Here is a 22788-nt window from a genome sequence, read left to right as displayed (position 1 = left end):
AGAGGAAAGGGAATGGGAAGGTGATAGGGAAGAGGAAGGGGTAGCGGGAGCCTCCCCTTTGCTTTTCCTCCCAGGGCCTTTAGCAGAGGTCGGGCAACACAAAGAGGTTGGAGCCACGGCAGGAATTGCTCCTGGCAGGCTCCCGGCCCCTGGGGCAGCCGCACTCAGGCGCAGGGAGGCTGGAGGTCTGCAAACGCCCCAGGGCTGTCTGTGGAAGAGAACGGAGGAGCACGGAGCGTTTTCAGTCTGTGCAGGAGTTGAGAAAGGGAAGGAGGAGGTGGAAGGGGAGAAGGAAGGGTGAGAAGAAGCGGGAAGGGAACCAAAGGGAACCAAAGGGAACGGGGTAGTAAAGAGGAAAAGAAATATTGCCCTTTGCTTTTTGTCATAGGGCATTTGGCAGAGTCGTAGAGACACAAAGGGGCTGGAGCCATGGCGGGAATTGCTCCTGGCTCAGGCGCAGGGAGGCTGTAGGTCTGCAAACGCCCTGGAGCTGCATGTCCTGCAGGACGGGAGCAGCCTGTGTTCAGGCAGGGCCCTTGGAGCGTGTGTGGCCAGAGATGGCAGGGCTGGGGGCTGTCCCCAAAGGCAGCTGGGCCTGTCTCTGCTGGGGCTGAGAGACTGCCCTGGCCCGGCTGGCGGGGAGCACGGGCAGGGCGAGGAGGCCCTGCAGCCCACCCTGGGCCTTGAGAGGGAAAACGCAGAGGCAGGGGTTGGAGGCAGGCTTGTTTTATTGAACGGAGAAAGACACGGAAGGCAGAGGCAGGCAGGTTGTCCCCCCAGGCTTCAAGAGAGCTGCTCCTTCAGGCTTCTGGCAGGCGGTGGTCGTTGCAGAGACAAGCAAGTGCCCGGTGGGACGCTGGTGGAGTTGTGCATGTGGGCACGGGCCAGAGCAAGGCAGAGTGGTGTCATGGAGAGCGGGGCAGGAGAGGAGAAAGGAGAGGGGGCGTGAAGCGGAGGTGGCCCAGAGGCTCTGGGGTCTTTGGGGCTGGGTCTAGCAGGGCCCACAGGTGTCCCAGAGCTTCTTGGTGTAGCGGGGCAAGACGCAAGGGCTGCAGGCAGGAGCAGCGTAGGGTCTGCCAAAGGTGCAGAGGCCTCCCGAGCCCTGGGTGGCCCCGGCACCGTAGAGGCCCCCCAGCCCCAGGGAGCCCCCAAAGGCGGGTGCTCCGGAGGAGCCCACCACGGCTTGCTGGGGGAAGGAGCTGAGGATGGGGCCGGGGAAGGTGACCACGACCGGGGGCGGCTGGATGAAGGCCGAGGAGTCGGGGCACTGGCGGGCGCACAGCTCGTTGCAGCTCTCAGCGATGGGCTGAGGGACGGCGACACTGGTTTTTGGTGGGCACAGGTCGTAGCAAGACATCGTTGCTGTGAGAGAGCTGAGCCTGAAAGACACGGCCGCAAGGAGAGGTATCGTGAGCGAGGGGGAGATGCCCCAGCCGAGCAGTGCCCTCTTCCCAGAGCTGCCCCGCAGCTGGAGGGGACAGAGCCACCGCCTTGCCCACACCGCCCGCCGCTTGCCCTTTGCCCAGCCAGCCCTACTCAGTGCCCTGCTCTCCGCACCCCTCGCCTTGCCCTCTCTGCGTGCACAGAGGGCACGCAAGGCCTCCCCAAGAGCCTGTGCAGGGCCCGGCTGTGGGTGCCGCAGCCACGGGGCTCCTTCCTCCTCCTGCTGCGGCTCAGCGCGCCCTGGCCGTCCAAGGCTGCTGCCAGCACGGCCACTGCCGTCAGGGCTCTCCTGGCCAGGGAGGCCCCACGCCGGCCCCTGCCAGAGGAGGCACAGACCCACAGGCACCACCTACCCTTTTCCTGAGCAGAGCGAGGCAGGAGCACTGGATGCCAGCGCTCGGCCAGGCCAGTGCTTTTATGCTGCTCCAGCGAGCATGGGGAGGAGCTGGCCACGCTGGGGGCACGTGGCCCGTGGCAACCAAGCCCCTGCCTCCTCCCTGCGTGGCACGGGGCTGTTTTGCTGACGCCGTTTCCTCAGCAGCCCCAACCCGCTCTATCAGCCCCTGCAATTACCCCGCTCGCACGCTTGCCAGCTGCCACCTCATGGGCCAAATGAGCCCCGCTGTCTTTTCATTATCTCGCTGCGTAAGAGGGCACGCAGCGTGACAAAGGCTGACTGCAGGCGCCGTGCGTGCCATAGCTCTTCCCCAAGGGCTTGCTCTCGGGGCGGACCCAGGCCTTCTTTGCAGTGCCACAGGGAAGTCCGGGCTTGTGGTGCTGGCCAAGAAGGCAGCCTTGCAAAGGCCTCCCGCATGCCAGCGCCCACATGACGTACACTGTGTGGCTATTATCTGCCGAGGCGCGAGGTTACGAAATGCCAAAGGAAAGGCACTCCTCTCGGACACTGCCTGCTCAGCACGATGCATCACTCGCCAGTCCAACGGAGCCGGCCTCCATGCGCCTGCGGGCCCTGGCCATGGACCTGTGCAAGCCTGGGGGAGAAATACCCCTCGTGCTCTTCCCGGAGGTACATGGTGCAAGGAGCACGGACACCCACCTGGACCCACAGGGCACAGGCTCCTGCCAGCCCTGCCCCAGCCTTGTAAAGCCCTCTCAAGTGTCCCCGCAAGCCCATTGCTGGGAGATGGTGCTGGTCAGGGGCTGCCCCTGGCGTGCTCTTGACATGGGAGCTCCGTCTGCTGGCGCGACCACAGCAGCCCCCGGCTGGGCTGGCCCCGCTGGCACTCGCGGCTCTCCTGCCAGCAGAGCCTGGCTGCGGGCACAGGGCACAGCTCTCTTTGGAGGGCAGAGCACGAGGCAGGCAGCGAGGAGCTGCAGGAGCAGGGCCCTCTCCTCTTGTGCGCGCCCCCCGCAGGGAGATGCCTGCTCTCATTTCGTCCATGAAGCAGAAAGGGGAGGAAAGCCTGGGAAGCGGCATGTGCTGGTGTGGCGAGGGGATGCTGACTCAGGGAGGGGCAGAAGGACAGCCCCATCTTCCTCAGCAGCAGGGAGTGCCGCCTCTGCAGATTGGCCCAGGTGGTGCTGAGCAATGGCGGGGCCACTATAAAAGCTCTCCCTCTGCCACGCTCTCCCAACCACTGCTCTGGCTGCCTTCTCCTCGAGGAACAGGGTAAGTCCGCGAGCGCTTCTCCTCCTGGACCCCTGCAAGGACCTGGGTTCTTTTGTCTTGGGCGCTCCCCTCTGCTGCTCTCTCACCATCTCTGCCCTCTTGCAGAGCACCATCTCATCCCGCACAAAGATGTCTTGCTACGACCTGTGCCCACCAAAAACCAGCGTCGCCGTCCCTCAGCCCATCGCTGAGAGCTGCAACGAGCTGTGCGCCCGCCAGTGCCCTGACTCCTCGGCCTTCATCCAGCCGCCCCCGGTCGTGGTCACCTTCCCCGGCCCCATCCTCAGCTCCTTCCCCCAGCAAGCCGTGGTGGGCTCCTCCGGAGCACCCGCCTTTGGGGGCTCCCTGGGGCTGGGGGGCCTCTACGGTGCCGGGGCCACCCAGGGCTCGGGAGGCCTCTGCACCTTTGGCAGACCCTACGCTGCTCCTGCCTGCAGCCCTTGCGTCTTGCCCCGCTACACCAAGAAGCTCTGGGACACCTGTGGGCCCTGCTAGACCCAGCCCAGACCCGGGCGCTGCCCCCAGCCCAAACGCCAACGCCACAACCAGCCATGCAGGGCTGAGCTGGAGGGCACGGGGCACTCGCCGTGCCGCACACCCTTGGCCCTTCCCTGGCCTCTTCTCCTGCCCTTGCCTCCCAGCTCTCGCTCAGGGAAGGAGCTGGACCCAAAAGGCTCTGCGGGGCTGATGGGCCAAGTCCTCAACATCTGGAATGCTGCACCAAGGAGCCATCTGGAGCGAGAAGCCATGCCCTGCAGAAGGTTCCTCTGCCTGCTGCTACACGTGGCATCCAGCCTCTCTGGGTCGGGTCTTGCCCACCGTCTCTCTGTCGCTCTCTCCTGCCCCTCTGGGCACAATAAAGGTTTCCTGCATGCAAGTCACGTCTCCCTCCCTCCTTGTGGCAAGTTGGGAAGACCGCCGGTGCGGGGGCCAAGCAGCAGTGGGAGGGCAAATGCTGTTCCTGAGCTTCCCAGGCTGGGAGAGGGTGGGCGGTTTGGGGAGAGGGAGGCTGGAGGCAGCAGGCAGGGGAGAGAGAGCCTTTTGGTGGGGCTTGCAGGATGTGGGGAAAGGGCAGAGGGCAGGAGAGGGGCTGGCAGTGCTTCCTTGCCTGGCCTTCTCCGCCCAGGAGTGGCACCAGCTCTGCCGGGTCCCGCTGCTCTGCAGAAGCAAGGCAGCAGCTCTGGGCACCCGCACAGAGGAGGCTGGACGAGAGCCAGCGTTCAAGCCAAGGCTTGGGAAATGGCCGTCAATGCTGGAGAGCAGCGTGTCAGGAAAGGCCCTGGGGGACACCAAGGTGAGCATGAGTTGGCAAGGTGGCTTGGGGCCAAGGCAGCCAGCGGTGTGTTGGGCTGCATGCGGAGGAGTGTGGCCAGCACGTGAGGGAGGGGATCCTTGCCCTCCTCTCAGCGCTGGCCAGGCCAAATCTGTGGTGCTGTGTGGAGCGCTGGGCTCCCCAGCACAGGAGAGATGTGGGGCTACTGGAGAGAGCGCAGCAAAGGGCCACGCAGGTGATGCAGGGACAGGGAGCAGGTCTCTTGTGGGGAGAGCCTGAGAGAGCTGGGACTGTTCCTCTTGGTGCTGAGGAGGCTCCAGGGGTGGGAGGGGTCTCTTCGAGGTGCACACGTGCCTGAAGGGAAGGCGTGAAGAAGATGGAGGCAGGCTCTTTTCAGAGGTGTCCAGTGCCAGGACAAGAGGCAACGGGCACCAGCTGAAACGCAGGAGGTTCCACCTCCAAATCCCAAACCACTCTTTGCACTGTGAGGGTGAGCGAGCAGCGGCAGCGGCTGACCTGGGAGGTTGCGGGGGTCTCCATCCTTGCACGTTTGCCAAAGTCTTCTGGCGATGGTCCCGGGCAGCTGGCTCTGGGCGACGCTGCTGGAGGCGGCAGCAGGACAAGATGCCCTGCAAAGGCTCCTGCCACAATAATCAGGCTGTGATTTCTGAGATTTTTTTTTGTCTGGGCCAGAGAGCTGACCAGCATGGAGTGTGTTGGTGTGTTGTGGCCGTGAGAAGGTGATGAGGAAGTGGAAGGGGAAAGAGAAGGTGAAGGAGCAAAGGGCAAGGAGAGAGGAAGGAGAATCCGAGGGCAAAGGAATAGAAAGAAGTAGAAGCGGAGGAAGAAGAAGAAGGAACGAAAGGGGAAGAAAAGAGGAAAGGGAATGGGAAGGTGATAGGGAAGAGGAAGGGGTAGCGGGAGCCTCCCCTTTGCTTTTCCTCCCAGGGCCTTTAGCAGAGGTCGGGCAACACAAAGAGGTTGGAGCCACGGCAGGAATTGCTCCTGGCAGGCTCCCGGCCCCTGGGGCAGCCGCACTCAGGCGCAGGGAGGCTGGAGGTCTGCAAACGCCCCAGGGCTGTCTGTGGAAGAGAACGGAGGAGCACGGAGCGTTTTCAGTCTGTGCAGGAGTTGAGAAAGGGAAGGAGGAGGTGGAAGGGGAGAAGGAAGGGTGAGAAGAAGCGGGAAGGGAACCAAAGGGAACCAAAGGGAACGGGGTAGTAAAGAGGAAAAGAAATATTGCCCTTTGCTTTTTGTCATAGGGCATTTGGCAGAGTCGTAGAGACACAAAGGGGCTGGAGCCATGGCGGGAATTGCTCCTGGCTCAGGCGCAGGGAGGCTGTAGGTCTGCAAACGCCCTGGAGCTGCATGTCCTGCAGGACGGGAGCAGCCTGTGTTCAGGCAGGGCCCTTGGAGCGTGTGTGGCCAGAGATGGCAGGGCTGGGGGCTGTCCCCAAAGGCAGCTGGGCCTGGCTCTGCTGGGGCTGAGAGACTGCCCTGGCCCGGCTGGCGGGGAGCACGGGCAGGGCGAGGAGGCCCTGCAGCCCACCCTGGGCCTTGAGAGGGAAAACGCAGAGGCAGGGGTTGGAGGCAGGCTTGTTTTATTGAACGGAGAAAGACACGGAAGGCAGAGGCAGGCAGGTTGTCCCCCCAGGCTTCAAGAGAGCTGCTCCTTCAGGCTTCTGGCAGGCGGTGGTCGTTGCAGAGACAAGCAAGTGCCCGGTGGGACGCTGGTGGAGTTGTGCATGTGGGCACGGGCCAGAGCAAGGCAGAGTGGTGTCATGGAGAGCGGGGCAGGAGAGGAGAAAGGAGAGGGGGCGTGAAGCGGAGGTGGCCCAGAGGCTCTGGGGTCTTTGGGGCTGGGTCTAGCAGGGCCCACAGGTGTCCCAGAGCTTCTTGGTGTAGCGGGGCAAGACGCAAGGGCTGCAGGCAGGAGCAGCGTAGGGTCTGCCAAAGGTGCAGAGGCCTCCCGAGCCCTGGGTGGCCCCGGCACCGTAGAGGCCCCCCAGCCCCAGGGAGCCCCCAAAGGCGGGTGCTCCGGAGGAGCCCACCACGGCTTGCTGGGGGAAGGAGCTGAGGATGGGGCCGGGGAAGGTGACCACGACCGGGGGCGGCTGGATGAAGGCCGAGGAGTCGGGGCACTGGCGGGCGCACAGCTCGTTGCAGCTCTCAGCGATGGGCTGAGGGACGGCGACGCTGGTTTTTGGTGGGCACAGGTCGTAGCAAGACATCGTTGCTGTGAGAGAGCTGAGCCTGAAAGACACGGCCGCAAGGAGAGGTATCGTGAGCGAGGGGGAGATGCCCCAGCCGAGCAGTGCCCTCTTCCCAGAGCTGCCCCGCAGCTGGAGGGGACAGAGCCACCGCCTTGCCCACACCGCCCGCCGCTTGCCCTTTGCCCAGCCAGCCCTACTCAGTGCCCTGCTCTCCGCACCCCTCGCCTTGCCCTCTCTGCGTGCACAGAGGGCACGCAAGGCCTCCCCAAGAGCCTGTGCAGGGCCCGGCTGTGGGTGCCGCAGCCACGGGGCTCCTTCCTCCTCCTGCTGCGGCTCAGCGCGCCCTGGCCGTCCAAGGCTGCTGCCAGCACGGCCACTGCCGTCAGGGCTCTCCTGGCCAGGGAGGCCCCACGCCGGCCCCTGCCAGAGGAGGCACAGACCCACAGGCACCACCTACCCTTTTCCTGAGCAGAGCGAGGCAGGAGCACTGGATGCCAGCGCTCGGCCAGGCCAGTGCTTTTATGCTGCTCCAGCGAGCATGGGGAGGAGCTGGCCACGCTGGGGGCACGTGGCCCGTGGCAACCAAGCCCCTGCCTCCTCCCTGCGTGGCACGGGGCTGTTTTGCTGACGCCGTTTCCTCAGCAGCCCCAACCCGCTCTATCAGCCCCTGCAATTACCCCGCTCGCACGCTTGCCAGCTGCCACCTCATGGGCCAAATGAGCCCCGCTGTCTTTTCATTATCTCGCTGCGTAAGAGGGCACGCAGCGTGACAAAGGCTGACTGCAGGTGCCGTGCGTGCCATAGCTCTTCCCCAAGGGCTTGCTCTCGGGGCGGACCCAGGCCTTCTTTGCAGTGCCACAGGGAAGTCCGGGCTTGTGGTGCTGGCCAAGAAGGCAGCCTTGCAAAGGCCTCCCGCATGCCAGCGCCCACATGACGTACACTGTGTGGCTATTATCTGCCGAGGCGCGAGGTTACGAAATGCCAAAGGAAAGGCACTCCTCTCGGACACTGCCTGCTCAGCACGATGCATCACTCGCCAGTCCAACGGAGCCGGCCTCCATGCGCCTGCGGGCCCTGGCCATGGACCTGTGCAAGCCTGGGGGAGAAATACCCCTCGTGCTCTTCCCGGAGGTACATGGTGCAAGGAGCACGGACACCCACCTGGACCCACAGGGCACAGGCTCCTGCCAGCCCTGCCCCAGCCTTGTAAAGCCCTCTCAAGTGTCCCCGCAAGCCCATTGCTGGGAGATGGTGCTGGTCAGGGGCTGCCCCTGGCGTGCTCTTGACATGGGAGCTCCGTCTGCTGGCGCGACCACAGCAGCCCCCGGCTGGGCTGGCCCCGCTGGCACTCGCGGCTCTCCTGCCAGCAGAGCCTGGCTGCGGGCACAGGGCACAGCTCTCTTTGGAGGGCAGAGCACGAGGCAGGCAGCGAGGAGCTGCAGGAGCAGGGCCCTCTCCTCTTGTGCGCGCCCCCCGCAGGGAGATGCCTGCTCTCATTTCGTCCATGAAGCAGAAAGGGGAGGAAAGCCTGGGAAGCGGCATGTGCTGGTGTGGCGAGGGGATGCTGACTCAGGGAGGGGCAGAAGGACAGCCCCATCTTCCTCAGCAGCAGGGAGTGCCGCCTCTGCAGATTGGCCCAGGTGGTGCTGAGCAATGGCGGGGCCACTATAAAAGCTCTCCCTCTGCCACGCTCTCCCAACCACTGCTCTGGCTGCCTTCTCCTCGAGGAACAGGGTAAGTCCGCGAGCGCTTCTCCTCCTGGACCCCTGCAAGGACCTGGGTTCTTTTGTCTTGGGCGCTCCCCTCTGCTGCTCTCTCACCATCTCTGCCCTCTTGCAGAGCACCATCTCATCCCGCACAAAGATGTCTTGCTACGACCTGTGCCCACCAAAAACCAGCGTCGCCGTCCCTCAGCCCATCGCTGAGAGCTGCAACGAGCTGTGCGCCCGCCAGTGCCCTGACTCCTCGGCCTTCATCCAGCCGCCCCCGGTTGTGGTCACCTTCCCCGGCCCCATCCTCAGCTCCTTCCCCCAGCAAGCCGTGGTGGGCTCCTCCGGAGCACCCGCCTTTGGGGGCTCCCTGGGGCTGGGGGGCCTCTACGGTGCCGGGGCCACCCAGGGCTCGGGAGGCCTCTGCACCTTTGGCAGACCCTACGCTGCTCCTGCCTGCAGCCCTTGCGTCTTGCCCCGCTACACCAAGAAGCTCTGGGACACCTGTGGGCCCTGCTAGACCCAGCCCAGACCCGGGCGCTGCCCCCAGCCCAAACGCCAACGCCACAACCAGCCATGCAGGGCTGAGCTGGAGGGCACGGGGCACTCGCCGTGCCGCACACCCTTGGCCCTTCCCTGGCCTCTTCTCCTGCCCTTGCCTCCCAGCTCTCGCTCAGGGAAGGAGCTGGACCCAAAAGGCTCTGCGGGGCTGATGGGCCAAGTCCTCAACATCTGGAATGCTGCACCAAGGAGCCATCTGGAGCGAGAAGCCATGCCCTGCAGAAGGTTCCTCTGCCTGCTGCTACACGTGGCATCCAGCCTCTCTGGGTCGGGTCTTGCCCACCGTCTCTCTGTCGCTCTCTCCTGCCCCTCTGGGCACAATAAAGGTTTCCTGCATGCAAGTCACGTCTCCCTCCCTCCTTGTGGCAAGTTGGGAAGACCGCCGGTGCGGGGGCCAAGCAGCAGTGGGAGGGCAAATGCTGTTCCTGAGCTTCCCAGGCTGGGAGAGGGTGGGCGGTTTGGGGAGAGGGAGGCTGGAGGCAGCAGGCAGGGGAGAGAGAGCCTTTTGGTGGGGCTTGCAGGATGTGGGGAAAGGGCAGAGGGCAGGAGAGGGGCTGGCAGTGCTTCCTTGCCTGGCCTTCTCCGCCCAGGAGTGGCACCAGCTCTGCCGGGTCCCGCTGCTCTGCAGAAGCAAGGCAGCAGCTCTGGGCACCCGCACAGAGGAGGCTGGACGAGAGCCAGCGTTCAAGCCAAGGCTTGGGAAATGGCCGTCAATGCTGGAGAGCAGCGTGTCAGGAAAGGCCCTGGGGGACACCAAGGTGAGCATGAGTTGGCAAGGTGGCTTGGGGCCAAGGCAGCCAGCGGTGTGTTGGGCTGCATGCGGAGGAGTGTGGCCAGCACGTGAGGGAGGGGATCCTTGCCCTCCTCTCAGCGCTGGCCAGGCCAAATCTGTGGTGCTGTGTGGAGCGCTGGGCTCCCCAGCACAGGAGAGATGTGGGGCTACTGGAGAGAGCGCAGCAAAGGGCCACGCAGGTGATGCAGGGACAGGGAGCAGGTCTCTTGTGGGGAGAGCCTGAGAGAGCTGGGACTGTTCCTCTTGGTGCTGAGGAGGCTCCAGGGGTGGGAGGGGTCTCTTCGAGGTGCACACGTGCCTGAAGGGAAGGCGTGAAGAAGATGGAGGCAGGCTCTTTTCAGAGGTGTCCAGTGCCAGGACAAGAGGCAACGGGCACCAGCTGAAACGCAGGAGGTTCCACCTCCAAATCCCAAACCACTCTTTGCACTGTGAGGGTGAGCGAGCAGCGGCAGCGGCTGACCTGGGAGGTTGCGGGGGTCTCCATCCTTGCACGTTTGCCAAAGTCTTCTGGCGATGGTCCCGGGCAGCTGGCTCTGGGCGACGCTGCTGGAGGCGGCAGCAGGACAAGATGCCCTGCAAAGGCTCCTGCCACAATAATCAGGCTGTGATTTCTGAGATTTTTTTTTGTCTGGGCCAGAGAGCTGACCAGCATGGAGTGTGTTGGTGTGTTGTGGCCGTGAGAAGGTGATGAGGAAGTGGAAGGGGAAAGAGAAGGTGAAGGAGCAAAGGGCAAGGAGAGAGGAAGGAGAATCCGAGGGCAAAGGAATAGAAAGAAGTAGAAGCGGAGGAAGAAGAAGAAGGAACGAAAGGGGAAGAAAAGAGGAAAGGGAATGGGAAGGTGATAGGGAAGAGGAAGGGGTAGCGGGAGCCTCCCCTTTGCTTTTCCTCCCAGGGCCTTTAGCAGAGGTCGGGCAACACAAAGAGGTTGGAGCCACGGCAGGAATTGCTCCTGGCAGGCTCCCGGCCCCTGGGGCAGCCGCACTCAGGCGCAGGGAGGCTGGAGGTCTGCAAACGCCCCAGGGCTGTCTGTGGAAGAGAACGGAGGAGCACGGAGCGTTTTCAGTCTGTGCAGGAGTTGAGAAAGGGAAGGAGGAGGTGGAAGGGGAGAAGGAAGGGTGAGAAGAAGCGGGAAGGGAACCAAAGGGAACCAAAGGGAACGGGGTAGTAAAGAGGAAAAGAAATATTGCCCTTTGCTTTTTGTCATAGGGCATTTGGCAGAGTCGTAGAGACACAAAGGGGCTGGAGCCATGGCGGGAATTGCTCCTGGCTCAGGCGCAGGGAGGCTGTAGGTCTGCAAACGCCCTGGAGCTGCATGTCCTGCAGGACGGGAGCAGCCTGTGTTCAGGCAGGGCCCTTGGAGCGTGTGTGGCCAGAGATGGCAGGGCTGGGGGCTGTCCCCAAAGGCAGCTGGGCCTGGCTCTGCTGGGGCTGAGAGACTGCCCTGGCCCGGCTGGCGGGGAGCACGGGCAGGGCGAGGAGGCCCTGCAGCCCACCCTGGGCCTTGAGAGGGAAAACGCAGAGGCAGGGGTTGGAGGCAGGCTTGTTTTATTGAACGGAGAAAGACACGGAAGGCAGAGGCAGGCAGGTTGTCCCCCCAGGCTTCAAGAGAGCTGCTCCTTCAGGCTTCTGGCAGGCGGTGGTCGTTGCAGAGACAAGCAAGTGCCCGGTGGGACGCTGGTGGAGTTGTGCATGTGGGCACGGGCCAGAGCAAGGCAGAGTGGTGTCATGGAGAGCGGGGCAGGAGAGGAGAAAGGAGAGGGGGCGTGAAGCGGAGGTGGCCCAGAGGCTCTGGGGTCTTTGGGGCTGGGTCTAGCAGGGCCCACAGGTGTCCCAGAGCTTCTTGGTGTAGCGGGGCAAGACGCAAGGGCTGCAGGCAGGAGCAGCGTAGGGTCTGCCAAAGGTGCAGAGGCCTCCCGAGCCCTGGGTGGCCCCGGCACCGTAGAGGCCCCCCAGCCCCAGGGAGCCCCCAAAGGCGGGTGCTCCGGAGGAGCCCACCACGGCTTGCTGGGGGAAGGAGCTGAGGATGGGGCCGGGGAAGGTGACCACGACCGGGGGCGGCTGGATGAAGGCCGAGGAGTCGGGGCACTGGCGGGCGCACAGCTCGTTGCAGCTCTCAGCGATGGGCTGAGGGACGGCGACGCTGGTTTTTGGTGGGCACAGGTCGTAGCAAGACATCGTTGCTGTGAGAGAGCTGAGCCTGAAAGACACGGCCGCAAGGAGAGGTGTCGTGAGCGAGGGGGAGATGCCCCAGCCGAGCAGTGCCCTCTTCCCAGAGCTGCCCCGCAGCTGGAGGGGAGAGAGCCACCGCCTTGCCCACACCGCCCGCCGCTTGCCCTTTGCCCAGCCAGCCCTACTCAGTGCCCTGCTCTCCGCACCCCTCGCCTTGCCCTCTCTGCGTGCACAGAGGGCACGCAAGGCCTCCCCAAGAGCCTGTGCAGGGCCCGGCTGTGGGTGCCGTAGCCACGGGGCTCCTTCCTCCTCCTGCTGCGGCTCAGCGCGCCCTGGCCGTCCAAGGCTGCTGCCAGCACGGCCACTGCCGTCAGGGCTCTCCTGGCCAGGGAGGCCCCACGCCGGCCCCTGCCAGAGGAGGCACAGACCCACAGGCACCACCTACCCTTTTCCTGAGCAGAGCGAGGCAGGAGCACTGGATGCCAGCGCTCGGCCAGGCCAGTGCTTTTATGCTGCTCCAGCGAGCATGGGGAGGAGCTGGCCACGCTGGGGGCACGTGGCCCGTGGCAACCAAGCCCCTGCCTCCTCCCTGCGTGGCACGGGGCTGTTTTGCTGACGCCGTTTCCTCAGCAGCCCCAACCCGCTCTATCAGCCCCTGCAATTACCCCGCTCGCACGCTTGCCAGCTGCCACCTCATGGGCCAAATGAGCCCCGCTGTCTTTTCATTATCTCGCTGCGTAAGAGGGCACGCAGCGTGACAAAGGCTGACTGCAGGCGCCGTGCGTGCCATAGCTCTTCCCCAAGGGCTTGCTCTCGGGGCGGACCCGGGCCTTCTTTGCAGTGCCACAGGGAAGTCCGGGCTTGTGGTGCTGGCCAAGAAGGCAGCCTTGCAAAGGCCTCCCGCATGCCAGCGCCCACATGACGTACACTGTGTGGCTATTATCTGCCGAGGCGCGAGGTTACGAAATGCCAAAGGAAAGGCACTCCTCTCGGACACTGCCTGCTCAGCACGATGCATCACTCGCCAGTCCAACGGAGCCGGCCTCCATGCGCCTGCGGGCCCTGGCCATGGACCTGTGCAAGCCTGGGGGAGAAATACCCCTCGTGCTCTTCCCGGAGGTACATGGTGCAAGGAGCACGGACACCCACCTGGACCCACAGGGCACAGGCTCCTGCCAGCCCTGCCCCAGCCTTGTAAAGCCCTCTCAAGTGTCCCCGCAAGCCCATTGCTGGGAGATGGTGCTGGTCAGGGGCTGCCCCTGGCGTGCTCTTGACATGGGAGCTCCGTCTGCTGGCGCGACCACAGCAGCCCCCGGCTGGGCTGGCCCCGCTGGCACTCGCGGCTCTCCTGCCAGCAGAGCCTGGCTGCGGGCACAGGGCACAGCTCTCTTTGGAGGGCAGAGCACGAGGCAGGCAGCGAGGAGCTGCAGGAGCAGGGCCCTCTCCTCTTGTGCGCGCCCCCCGCAGGGAGATGCCTGCTCTCATTTCGTCCATGAAGCAGAAAGGGGAGGAAAGCCTGGGAAGCGGCATGTGCTGGTGTGGCGAGGGGATGCTGACTCAGGGAGGGGCAGAAGGACAGCCCCATCTTCCTCAGCAGCAGGGAGTGCCGCCTCTGCAGATTGGCCCAGGTGGTGCTGAGCAATGGCGGGGCCACTATAAAAGCTCTCCCTCTGCCACGCTCTCCCAACCACTGCTCTGGCTGCCTTCTCCTCGAGGAACAGGGTAAGTCCGCGAGCGCTTCTCCTCCTGGACCCCTGCAAGGACCTGGGTTCTTTTGTCTTGGGCGCTCCCCTCTGCTGCTCTCTCACCATCTCTGCCCTCTTGCAGAGCACCATCTCATCCCGCACAAAGATGTCTTGCTACGACCTGTGCCCACCAAAAACCAGCGTCGCCGTCCCTCAGCCCATCGCTGAGAGCTGCAACGAGCTGTGCGCCCGCCAGTGCCCCGACTCCTCGGCCTTCATCCAGCCGCCCCCGGTCGTGGTCACCTTCCCCGGCCCCATCCTCAGCTCCTTCCCCCAGCAAGCCGTGGTGGGCTCCTCCGGAGCACCCGCCTTTGGGGGCTCCCTGGGGCTGGGGGGCCTCTACGGTGCCGGGGCCACCCAGGGCTCGGGAGGCCTCTGCACCTTTGGCAGACCCTACGCTGCTCCTGCCTGCAGCCCTTGCGTCTTGCCCCGCTACACCAAGAAGCTCTGGGACACCTGTGGGCCCTGCTAGACCCAGCCCAGACCCGGGCGCTGCCCCCAGCCCAAACGCCAACGCCACAACCAGCCATGCAGGGCTGAGCTGGAGGGCACGGGGCACTCGCCGTGCCGCACACCCTTGGCCCTTCCCTGGCCTCTTCTCCTGCCCTTGCCTCCCAGCTCTCGCTCAGGGAAGGAGCTGGACCCAAAAGGCTCTGCGGGGCTGATGGGCCAAGTCCTCAACATCTGGAATGCTGCACCAAGGAGCCATCTGGAGCGAGAAGCCATGCCCTGCAGAAGGTTCCTCTGCCTGCTGCTACACGTGGCATCCAGCCTCTCTGGGTCGGGTCTTGCCCACCGTCTCTCTGTCGCTCTCTCCTGCCCCTCTGGGCACAATAAAGGTTTCCTGCATGCAAGTCACGTCTCCCTCCCTCCTTGTGGCAAGTTGGGAAGACCGCCGGTGCGGGGGCCAAGCAGCAGTGGGAGGGCAAATGCTGTTCCTGAGCTTCCCAGGCTGGGAGAGGGTGGGCGGTTTGGGGAGAGGGAGGCTGGAGGCAGCAGGCAGGGGAGAGAGAGCCTTTTGGTGGGGCTTGCAGGATGTGGGGAAAGGGCGGAGGGCAGGAGAGGGGCTGGCAGTGCTTCCTTGCCTGGCCTTCTCCGCCCAGGAGTGGCACCAGCTCTGCCGGGTCCCGCTGCTCTGCAGAAGCAAGGCAGCAGCTCTGGGCACCCGCACAGAGGAGGCTGGACGAGAGCCAGCGTTCAAGCCAAGGCTTGGGAGATGGCCGTCAATGCTGGAGAGCAGCGTGTCAGGAAAGGCCCTGGGGGACACCAAGGTGAGCATGAGTTGGCAAGGTGGCTTGGGGCCAAGGCAGCCAGCGGTGTGTTGGGCTGCATGCGGAGGAGTGTGGCCAGCACGTGAGGGAGGGGATCCTTGCCCTCCTCTCAGCGCTGGCCAGGCCAAATCTGTGGTGCTGTGTGGAGCGCTGGGCTCCCCAGCACAGGAGAGATGTGGGGCTACTGGAGAGAGCGCAGCAAAGGGCCACGCAGGTGATGCAGGGACAGGGAGCAGGTCTCTTGTGGGGAGAGCCTGAGAGAGCTGGGACTGTTCCTCTTGGTGCTGAGGAGGCTCCAGGGGTGGGAGGGGTCTCTTCGAGGTGCACACGTGCCTGAAGGGAAGGCGTGAAGAAGATGGAGGCAGGCTCTTTTCAGAGGTGTCCAGTGCCAGGACAAGAGGCAACGGGCACCAGCTGAAACGCAGGAGGTTCCACCTCCAAATCCCAAACCACTCTTTGCACTGTGAGGGTGAGCGAGCAGCGGCAGCGGCTGACCTGGGAGGTTGCGGGGGTCTCCATCCTTGCACGTTTGCCAAAGTCTTCTGGCGATGGTCCCGGGCAGCTGGCTCTGGGCGACGCTGCTGGAGGCGGCAGCAGGACAAGATGCCCTGCAAAGGCTCCTGCCACAATAATCAGGCTGTGATTTCTGAGATTTTTTTTTGTCTGGGCCAGAGAGCTGACCAGCATGGAGTGTGTTGGTGTGTTGTGGCCGTGAGAAGGTGATGAGGAAGTGGAAGGGGAAAGAGAAGGTGAAGGAGCAAAGGGCAAGGAGAGAGGAAGGAGAATCCGAGGGCAAAGGAATAGAAAGAAGTAGAAGCGGAGGAAGAAGAAGAAGGAACGAAAGGGGAAGAAAAGAGGAAAGGGAATGGGAAGGTGATAGGGAAGAGGAAGGGGTAGCGGGAGCCTCCCCTTTGCTTTTCCTCCCAGGGCCTTTAGCAGAGGTCGGGCAACACAAAGAGGTTGGAGCCACGGCAGGAATTGCTCCTGGCAGGCTCCCGGCCCCTGGGGCAGCCGCACTCAGGCGCAGGGAGGCTGGAGGTCTGCAAACGCCCCAGGGCTGTCTGTGGAAGAGAACGGAGGAGCACGGAGCGTTTTCAGTCTGTGCAGGAGTTGAGAAAGGGAAGGAGGAGGTGGAAGGGGAGAAGGAAGGGTGAGAAGAAGCGGGAAGGGAACCAAAGGGAACCAAAGGGAACGGGGTAGTAAAGAGGAAAAGAAATATTGCCCTTTGCTTTTTGTCATAGGGCATTTGGCAGAGTCGTAGAGACACAAAGGGGCTGGAGCCATGGCGGGAATTGCTCCTGGCTCAGGCGCAGGGAGGCTGTAGGTCTGCAAACGCCCTGGAGCTGCATGTCCTGCAGGACGGGAGCAGCCTGTGTTCAGGCAGGGCCCTTGGAGCGTGTGTGGCCAGAGATGGCAGGGCTGGGGGCTGTCCCCAAAGGCAGCTGGGCCTGGCTCTGCTGGGGCTGAGAGACTGCCCTGGCCCGGCTGGCGGGGAGCACGGGCAGGGCGAGGAGGCCCTGCAGCCCACCCTGGGCCTTGAGAGGGAAAACGCAGAGGCAGGGGTTGGAGGCAGGCTTGTTTTATTGAACGGAGAAAGACACGGAAGGCAGAGGCAGGCAGGTTGTCCCCCCAGGCTTCAAGAGAGCTGCTCCTTCAGGCTTCTGGCAGGCGGTGGTCGTTGCAGAGACAAGCAAGTGCCCGGTGGGACGCTGGTGGAGTTGTGCATGTGGGCACGGGCCAGAGCAAGGCAGAGTGGTGTCATGGAGAGCGGGGCAGGAGAGGAGAAAGGAGAGGGGGCGTGAAGCGGAGGTGGCCCAGAGGCTCTGGGGTCTTTGGGGCTGGGTCTAGCAGGGCCCACAGGTGTCCCAGAGCTTCTTGGTGTAGCGGGGCAAGACGCAAGGGCTGCAGGCAGGAGCAGCGTAGGGTCTGCCAAAGGTGCAGAGGCCTCCCGAGCCCTGGGTGGCCCCGGCACCGTAGAGGCCCCCCAGCCCCAGGGAGCCCCCAAAGGCGGGTGCTCCGGAGGAGCCCACCACGGCTTGCTGGGGGAAGGAGCTGAGGATGGGGCCGGGGAAGGTGACCACGACCGGGGGCGGCTGGATGAAGGCCGAGGAGTCGGGGCACTGGCGGGCGCACAGCTCGTTGCAGCTCTCAGCGATGGGCTGAGGGACGGCGACACTGGTTTTTGGTGGGCACAGGTCGTAGCAAGACATCGTTGCTGTGAGAGAGCTGAGCCTGAAAGACACGGCCGCAAGGAGAGGTATCGTGAGCGAGGGGGAGATGCCCCAGCCGAGCAGTGCCCTCTTCCCAGAGCTGCCCCGCAGCTGGAGGGGACAGAGCCACCGCCTTGCCCACACCGCCCGCCGCTTGCCCTTTGCCCAGCCAGCCCTACTCAGTGCCCTGCTCTCCGCACCCCTCGCCTTGCCCTCTCTGCGTGCACAGAGGGCACGCAAGGCCTCCCCAAGAGCCTGTGCAGGGCCCGGCTGTGGGTGCCGCAGCCACGGGGCTCCTTCCTCCTCCTGCTGCGGCTCAGCGCGCCCTGGCCGTCCAAGGCTGCTGCCAGCACGGCCACTGCCGTCAGGGCTCTCCTGGCCAGGGAGGCCCCACGCCGGCCCCTGCCAGAGGAGGCACAGACCCACAGGCACCACCTACCCTTTTCCTGAGCAGAGCGAGGCAGGAGCACTGGATGCCAGCGCTCGGCCAGGCCAGTGCTTTTATGCTGCTCCAGCGAGCATGGGGAGGAGCTGGCCACGCTGGGGGCACGTGGCCCGTGGCAACCAAGCCCCTGCCTCCTCCCTGCGTGGCACGGGGCTGTTTTGCTGACGCCGTTTCCTCAGCAGCCCCAACCCGCTCTATCAGCCCCTGCAATTACCCCGCTCGCACGCTTGCCAGCTGCCACCTCATGGGCCAAATGAGCCCCGCTGTCTTTTCATTATCTCGCTGCGTAAGAGGGCACGCAGCGTGACAAAGGCTGACTGCAGGCGCCGTGCGTGCCATAGCTCTTCCCCAAGGGCTTGCTCTCGGGGCGGACCCAGGCCTTCTTTGCAGTGCCACAGGGAAGTCCGGGCTTGTGGTGCTGGCCAAGAAGGCAGCCTTGCAAAGGCCTCCCGCATGCCAGCGCCCACATGACGTACACTGTGTGGCTATTATCTGCCGAGGCGCGAGGTTACGAAATGCCAAAGGAAAGGCACTCCTCTCGGACACTGCCTGCTCAGCACGATGCATCACTCGCCAGTCCAACGGAGCCGGCCTCCATGCGCCTGCGGGCCCTGGCCATGGACCTGTGCAAGCCTGGGGGAGAAATACCCCTCGTGCTCTTCCCGGAGGTACATGGTGCAAGGAGCACGGACACCCACCTGGACCCACAGGGCACAGGCTCCTGCCAGCCCTGCCCCAGCCTTGTAAAGCCCTCTCAAGTGTCCCCGCAAGCCCATTGCTGGGAGATGGTGCTGGTCAGGGGCTGCCCCTGGCGTGCTCTTGACATGGGAGCTCCGTCTGCTGGCGCGACCACAGCAGCCCCCGGCTGGGCTGGCCCCGCTGGCACTCGCGGCTCTCCTGCCAGCAGAGCCTGGCTGCGGGCACAGGGCACAGCTCTCTTTGGAGGGCAGAGCACGAGGCAGGCAGCGAGGAGCTGCAGGAGCAGGGCCCTCTCCTCTTGTGCGCGCCCCCCGCAGGGAGATGCCTGCTCTCATTTCGTCCATGAAGCAGAAAGGGGAGGAAAGCCTGGGAAGCGGCATGTGCTGGTGTGGCGAGGGGATGCTGACTCAGGGAGGGGCAGAAGGACAGCCCCATCTTCCTCAGCAGCAGGGAGTGCCGCCTCTGCAGATTGGCCCAGGTGGTGCTGAGCAATGGCGGGGCCACTATAAAAGCTCTCCCTCTGCCACGCTCTCCCAACCACTGCTCTGGCTGCCTTCTCCTCGAGGAACAGGGTAAGTCCGCGAGCGCTTCTCCTCCTGGACCCCTGCAAGGACCTGGGTTCTTTTGTCTTGGGCGCTCCCCTCTGCTGCTCTCTCACCATCTCTGCCCTCTTGCAGAGCACCATCTCATCCCGCACAAAGATGTCTTGCTACGACCTGTGCCCACCAAAAACCAGCGTCGCCGTCCCTCAGCCCATCGCTGAGAGCTGCAACGAGCTGTGCGCCCGCCAGTGCCCTGACTCCTCGGCCTTCATCCAGCCGCCCCCGGTCGTGGTCACCTTCCCCGGCCCCATCCTCAGCTCCTTCCCCCAGCAAGCCGTGGTGGGCTCCTCCGGAGCACCCGCCTTTGGGGGCTCCCTGGGGCTGGGGGGCCTCTACGGTGCCGGGGCCACCCAGGGCTCGGGAGGCCTCTGCACCTTTGGCAGACCCTACGCTGCTCCTGCCTGCAGCCCTTGCGTCTTGCCCCGCTACACCAAGAAGCTCTGGGACACCTGTGGGCCCTGCTAGACCCAGCCCAGACCCGGGCGCTGCCCCCAGCCCAAACGCCAACGCCACAACCAGCCATGCAGGGCTGAGCTGGAGGGCACGGGGCACTCGCCGTGCCGCACACCCTTGGCCCTTCCCTGGCCTCTTCTCCTGCCCTTGCCTCCCAGCTCTCGCTCAGGGAAGGAGCTGGACCCAAAAGGCTCTGCGGGGCTGATGGGCCAAGTCCTCAACATCTGGAATGCTGCACCAAGGAGCCATCTGGAGCGAGAAGCCATGCCCTGCAGAAGGTTCCTCTGCCTGCTGCTACACGTGGCATCCAGCCTCTCTGGGTCGGGTCTTGCCCACCGTCTCTCTGTCGCTCTCTCCTGCCCCTCTGGGCACAATAAAGGTTTCCTGCATGCAAGTCACGTCTCCCTCCCTCCTTGTGGCAAGTTGGGAAGACCGCCGGTGCGGGGGCCAAGCAGCAGTGGGAGGGCAAATGCTGTTCCTGAGCTTCCCAGGCTGGGAGAGGGTGGGCGGTTTGGGGAGAGGGAGGCTGGAGGCAGCAGGCAGGGGAGAGAGAGCCTTTTGGTGGGGCTTGCAGGATGTGGGGAAAGGGCAGAGGGCAGGAGAGGGGCTGGCAGTGCTTCCTTGCCTGGCCTTCTCCGCCCAGGAGTGGCACCAGCTCTGCCGGGTCCCGCTGCTCTGCAGAAGCAAGGCAGCAGCTCTGGGCACCCGCACAGAGGAGGCTGGACGAGAGCCAGCGTTCAAGCCAAGGCTTGGGAAATGGCCGTCAATGCTGGAGAGCAGCGTGTCAGGAAAGGCCCTGGGGGACACCAAGGTGAGCATGAGTTGGCAAGGTGGCTTGGGGCCAAGGCAGCCAGCGGTGTGTTGGGCTGCATGCGGAGGAGTGTGGCCAGCACGTGAGGGAGGGGATCCTTGCCCTCCTCTCAGCGCTGGCCAGGCCAAATCTGTGGTGCTGTGTGGAGCGCTGGGCTCCCCAGCACAGGAGAGATGTGGGGCTACTGGAGAGAGCGCAGCAAAGGGCCACGCAGGTGATGCAGGGACAGGGAGCAGGTCTCTTGTGGGGAGAGCCTGAGAGAGCTGGGACTGTTCCTCTTGGTGCTGAGGAGGCTCCAGGGGTGGGAGGGGTCTCTTCGAGGTGCACACGTGCCTGAAGGGAAGGCGTGAAGAAGATGGAGGCAGGCTCTTTTCAGAGGTGTCCAGTGCCAGGACAAGAGGCAACGGGCACCAGCTGAAACGCAGGAGGTTCCACCTCCAAATCCCAAACCACTCTTTGCACTGTGAGGGTGAGCGAGCAGCGGCAGCGGCTGACCTGGGAGGTTGCGGGGGTCTCCATCCTTGCACGTTTGCCAAAGTCTTCTGGCGATGGTCCCGGGCAGCTGGCTCTGGGCGACGCTGCTGGAGGCGGCAGCAGGACAAGATGCCCTGCAAAGGCTCCTGCCACAATAATCAGGCTGTGATTTCTGAGATTTTTTTTTGTCTGGGCCAGAGAGCTGACCAGCATGGAGTGTGTTGGTGTGTTGTGGCCGTGAGAAGGTGATGAGGAAGTGGAAGGGGAAAGAGAAGGTGAAGGAGCAAAGGGCAAGGAGAGAGGAAGGAGAATCCGAGGGCAAAGGAATAGAAAGAAGTAGAAGCGGAGGAAGAAGAAGAAGGAACGAAAGGGGAAGAAAAGAGGAAAGGGAATGGGAAGGTGATAGGGAAGAGGAAGGGGTAGCGGGAGCCTCCCCTTTGCTTTTCCTCCCAGGGCCTTTAGCAGAGGTCGGGCAACACAAAGAGGTTGGAGCCACGGCAGGAATTGCTCCTGGCAGGCTCCCGGCCCCTGGGGCAGCCGCACTCAGGCGCAGGGAGGCTGGAGGTCTGCAAACGCCCCAGGGCTGTCTGTGGAAGAGAACGGAGGAGCACGGAGCGTTTTCAGTCTGTGCAGGAGTTGAGAAAGGGAAGGAGGAGGTGGAAGGGGAGAAGGAAGGGTGAGAAGAAGCGGGAAGGGAACCAAAGGGAACCAAAGGGAACGGGGTAGTAAAGAGGAAAAGAAATATTGCCCTTTGCTTTTTGTCATAGGGCATTTGGCAGAGTCGTAGAGACACAAAGGGGCTGGAGCCATGGCGGGAATTGCTCCTGGCTCAGGCGCAGGGAGGCTGTAGGTCTGCAAACGCCCTGGAGCTGCATGTCCTGCAGGACGGGAGCAGCCTGTGTTCAGGCAGGGCCCTTGGAGCGTGTGTGGCCAGAGATGGCAGGGCTGGGGGCTGTCCCCAAAGGCAGCTGGGCCTGGCTCTGCTGGGGCTGAGAGACTGCCCTGGCCCGGCTGGCGGGGAGCACGGGCAGGGCGAGGAGGCCCTGCAGCCCACCCTGGGCCTTGAGAGGGAAAACGCAGAGGCAGGGGTTGGAGGCAGGCTTGTTTTATTGAACGGAGAAAGACACGGAAGGCAGAGGCAGGCAGGTTGTCCCCCCAGGCTTCAAGAGAGCTGCTCCTTCAGGCTTCTGGCAGGCGGTGGTCGTTGCAGAGACAAGCAAGTGCCCGGTGGGACGCTGGTGGAGTTGTGCATGTGGGCACGGGCCAGAGCAAGGCAGAGTGGTGTCATGGAGAGCGGGGCAGGAGAGGAGAAAGGAGAGGGGGCGTGAAGCGGAGGTGGCCCAGAGGCTCTGGGGTCTTTGGGGCTGGGTCTAGCAGGGCCCACAGGTGTCCCAGAGCTTCTTGGTGTAGCGGGGCAAGACGCAAGGGCTGCAGGCAGGAGCAGCGTAGGGTCTGCCAAAGGTGCAGAGGCCTCCCGAGCCCTGGGTGGCCCCGGCACCGTAGAGGCCCCCCAGCCCCAGGGAGCCCCCAAAGGCGGGTGCTCCGGAGGAGCCCACCACGGCTTGCTGGGGGAAGGAGCTGAGGATGGGGCCGGGGAAGGTGACCACGACCGGGGGCGGCTGGATGAAGGCCGAGGAGTCGGGGCACTGGCGGGCGCACAGCTCGTTGCAGCTCTCAGCGATGGGCTGAGGGACGGCGACGCTGGTTTTTGGTGGGCACAGGTCGTAGCAAGACATCGTTGCTGTGAGAGAGCTGAGCCTGAAAGACACGGCCGCAAGGAGAGGTGTCGTGAGCGAGGGGGAGATGCCCCAGCCGAGCAGTGCCCTCTTCCCAGAGCTGCCCCGCAGCTGGAGGGGACAGAGCCACTGCCCTGCCCACACCGCCCGCCGCTTGCCCTTTGCCCAGCCAGCCCTACTCAGTGCCCTGCTCTCCGCACCCCTCGCCTTGCCCTCTCTGCGTGCACAGAGGGCACGCAAGGCCTCCCCAAGAGCCTGTGCAGGGCCCGGCTGTGGGTGCCGCAGCCACGGGGCTCCTTCCTCCTCCTGCTGCGGCTCAGCGCGCCCTGGCCGTCCAAGGCTGCTGCCAGCACGGCCACTGCCGTCAGGGCTCTCCTGGCCAGGGAGGCCCCACGCCGGCCCCTGCCAGAGGAGGCACAGACCCACAGGCACCACCTACCCTTTTCCTGAGCAGAGCGAGGCAGGAGCACTGGATGCCAGCGCTCGGCCAGGCCAGTGCTTTTATGCTGCTCCAGCGAGCATGGGGAGGAGCTGGCCACGCTGGGGGCACG

At 64.3% G+C, this 22788-nt stretch overlaps 3 protein-coding genes across 3 annotated transcripts; 1 reads left to right on the top strand and 2 right to left on the bottom strand.

Moving 5' to 3' along the window:
* Positions 1-6183: 6183 nt before the first annotated feature.
* On the bottom strand, positions 6184-6799 carry LOC141734565 (feather keratin 3-like). The gene has a single exon (XM_074566447.1). It carries the CDS (start codon positions 6575-6577, stop codon positions 6212-6214), a length of 366 nt encoding a protein of 121 aa, XP_074422548.1. The 5' UTR covers positions 6578-6799; the 3' UTR covers positions 6184-6211.
* Positions 6800-13578: 6779 nt separating this feature from the next.
* Positions 13579-14398, top strand: LOC141734496 (feather keratin 3-like). The gene has a single exon (XM_074566339.1). It carries the CDS (start codon positions 13643-13645, stop codon positions 14006-14008), a length of 366 nt encoding a protein of 121 aa, XP_074422440.1. The 5' UTR covers positions 13579-13642; the 3' UTR covers positions 14009-14398.
* A 7448-nt stretch (positions 14399-21846) lies between these two features.
* LOC141734514 (feather keratin 3-like) lies at positions 21847-22237 on the bottom strand. The gene has a single exon (XM_074566362.1). The coding sequence runs from the start codon at positions 22235-22237 to the stop codon at positions 21872-21874; it is 366 nt and encodes a 121-aa protein (XP_074422463.1). The 3' UTR covers positions 21847-21871.
* Positions 22238-22788: the final 551 nt, after the last annotated feature.

Source organism: Larus michahellis, chromosome 24 (genome assembly GCF_964199755.1).
Source record: "Larus michahellis chromosome 24, bLarMic1.1, whole genome shotgun sequence".
Taxonomy (NCBI): Eukaryota; Metazoa; Chordata; class Aves; order Charadriiformes; family Laridae; genus Larus; species Larus michahellis.
Note: the sequence above shows the minus strand (reverse complement) of the source record. Positions and strands in the feature narration are given on the sequence as shown.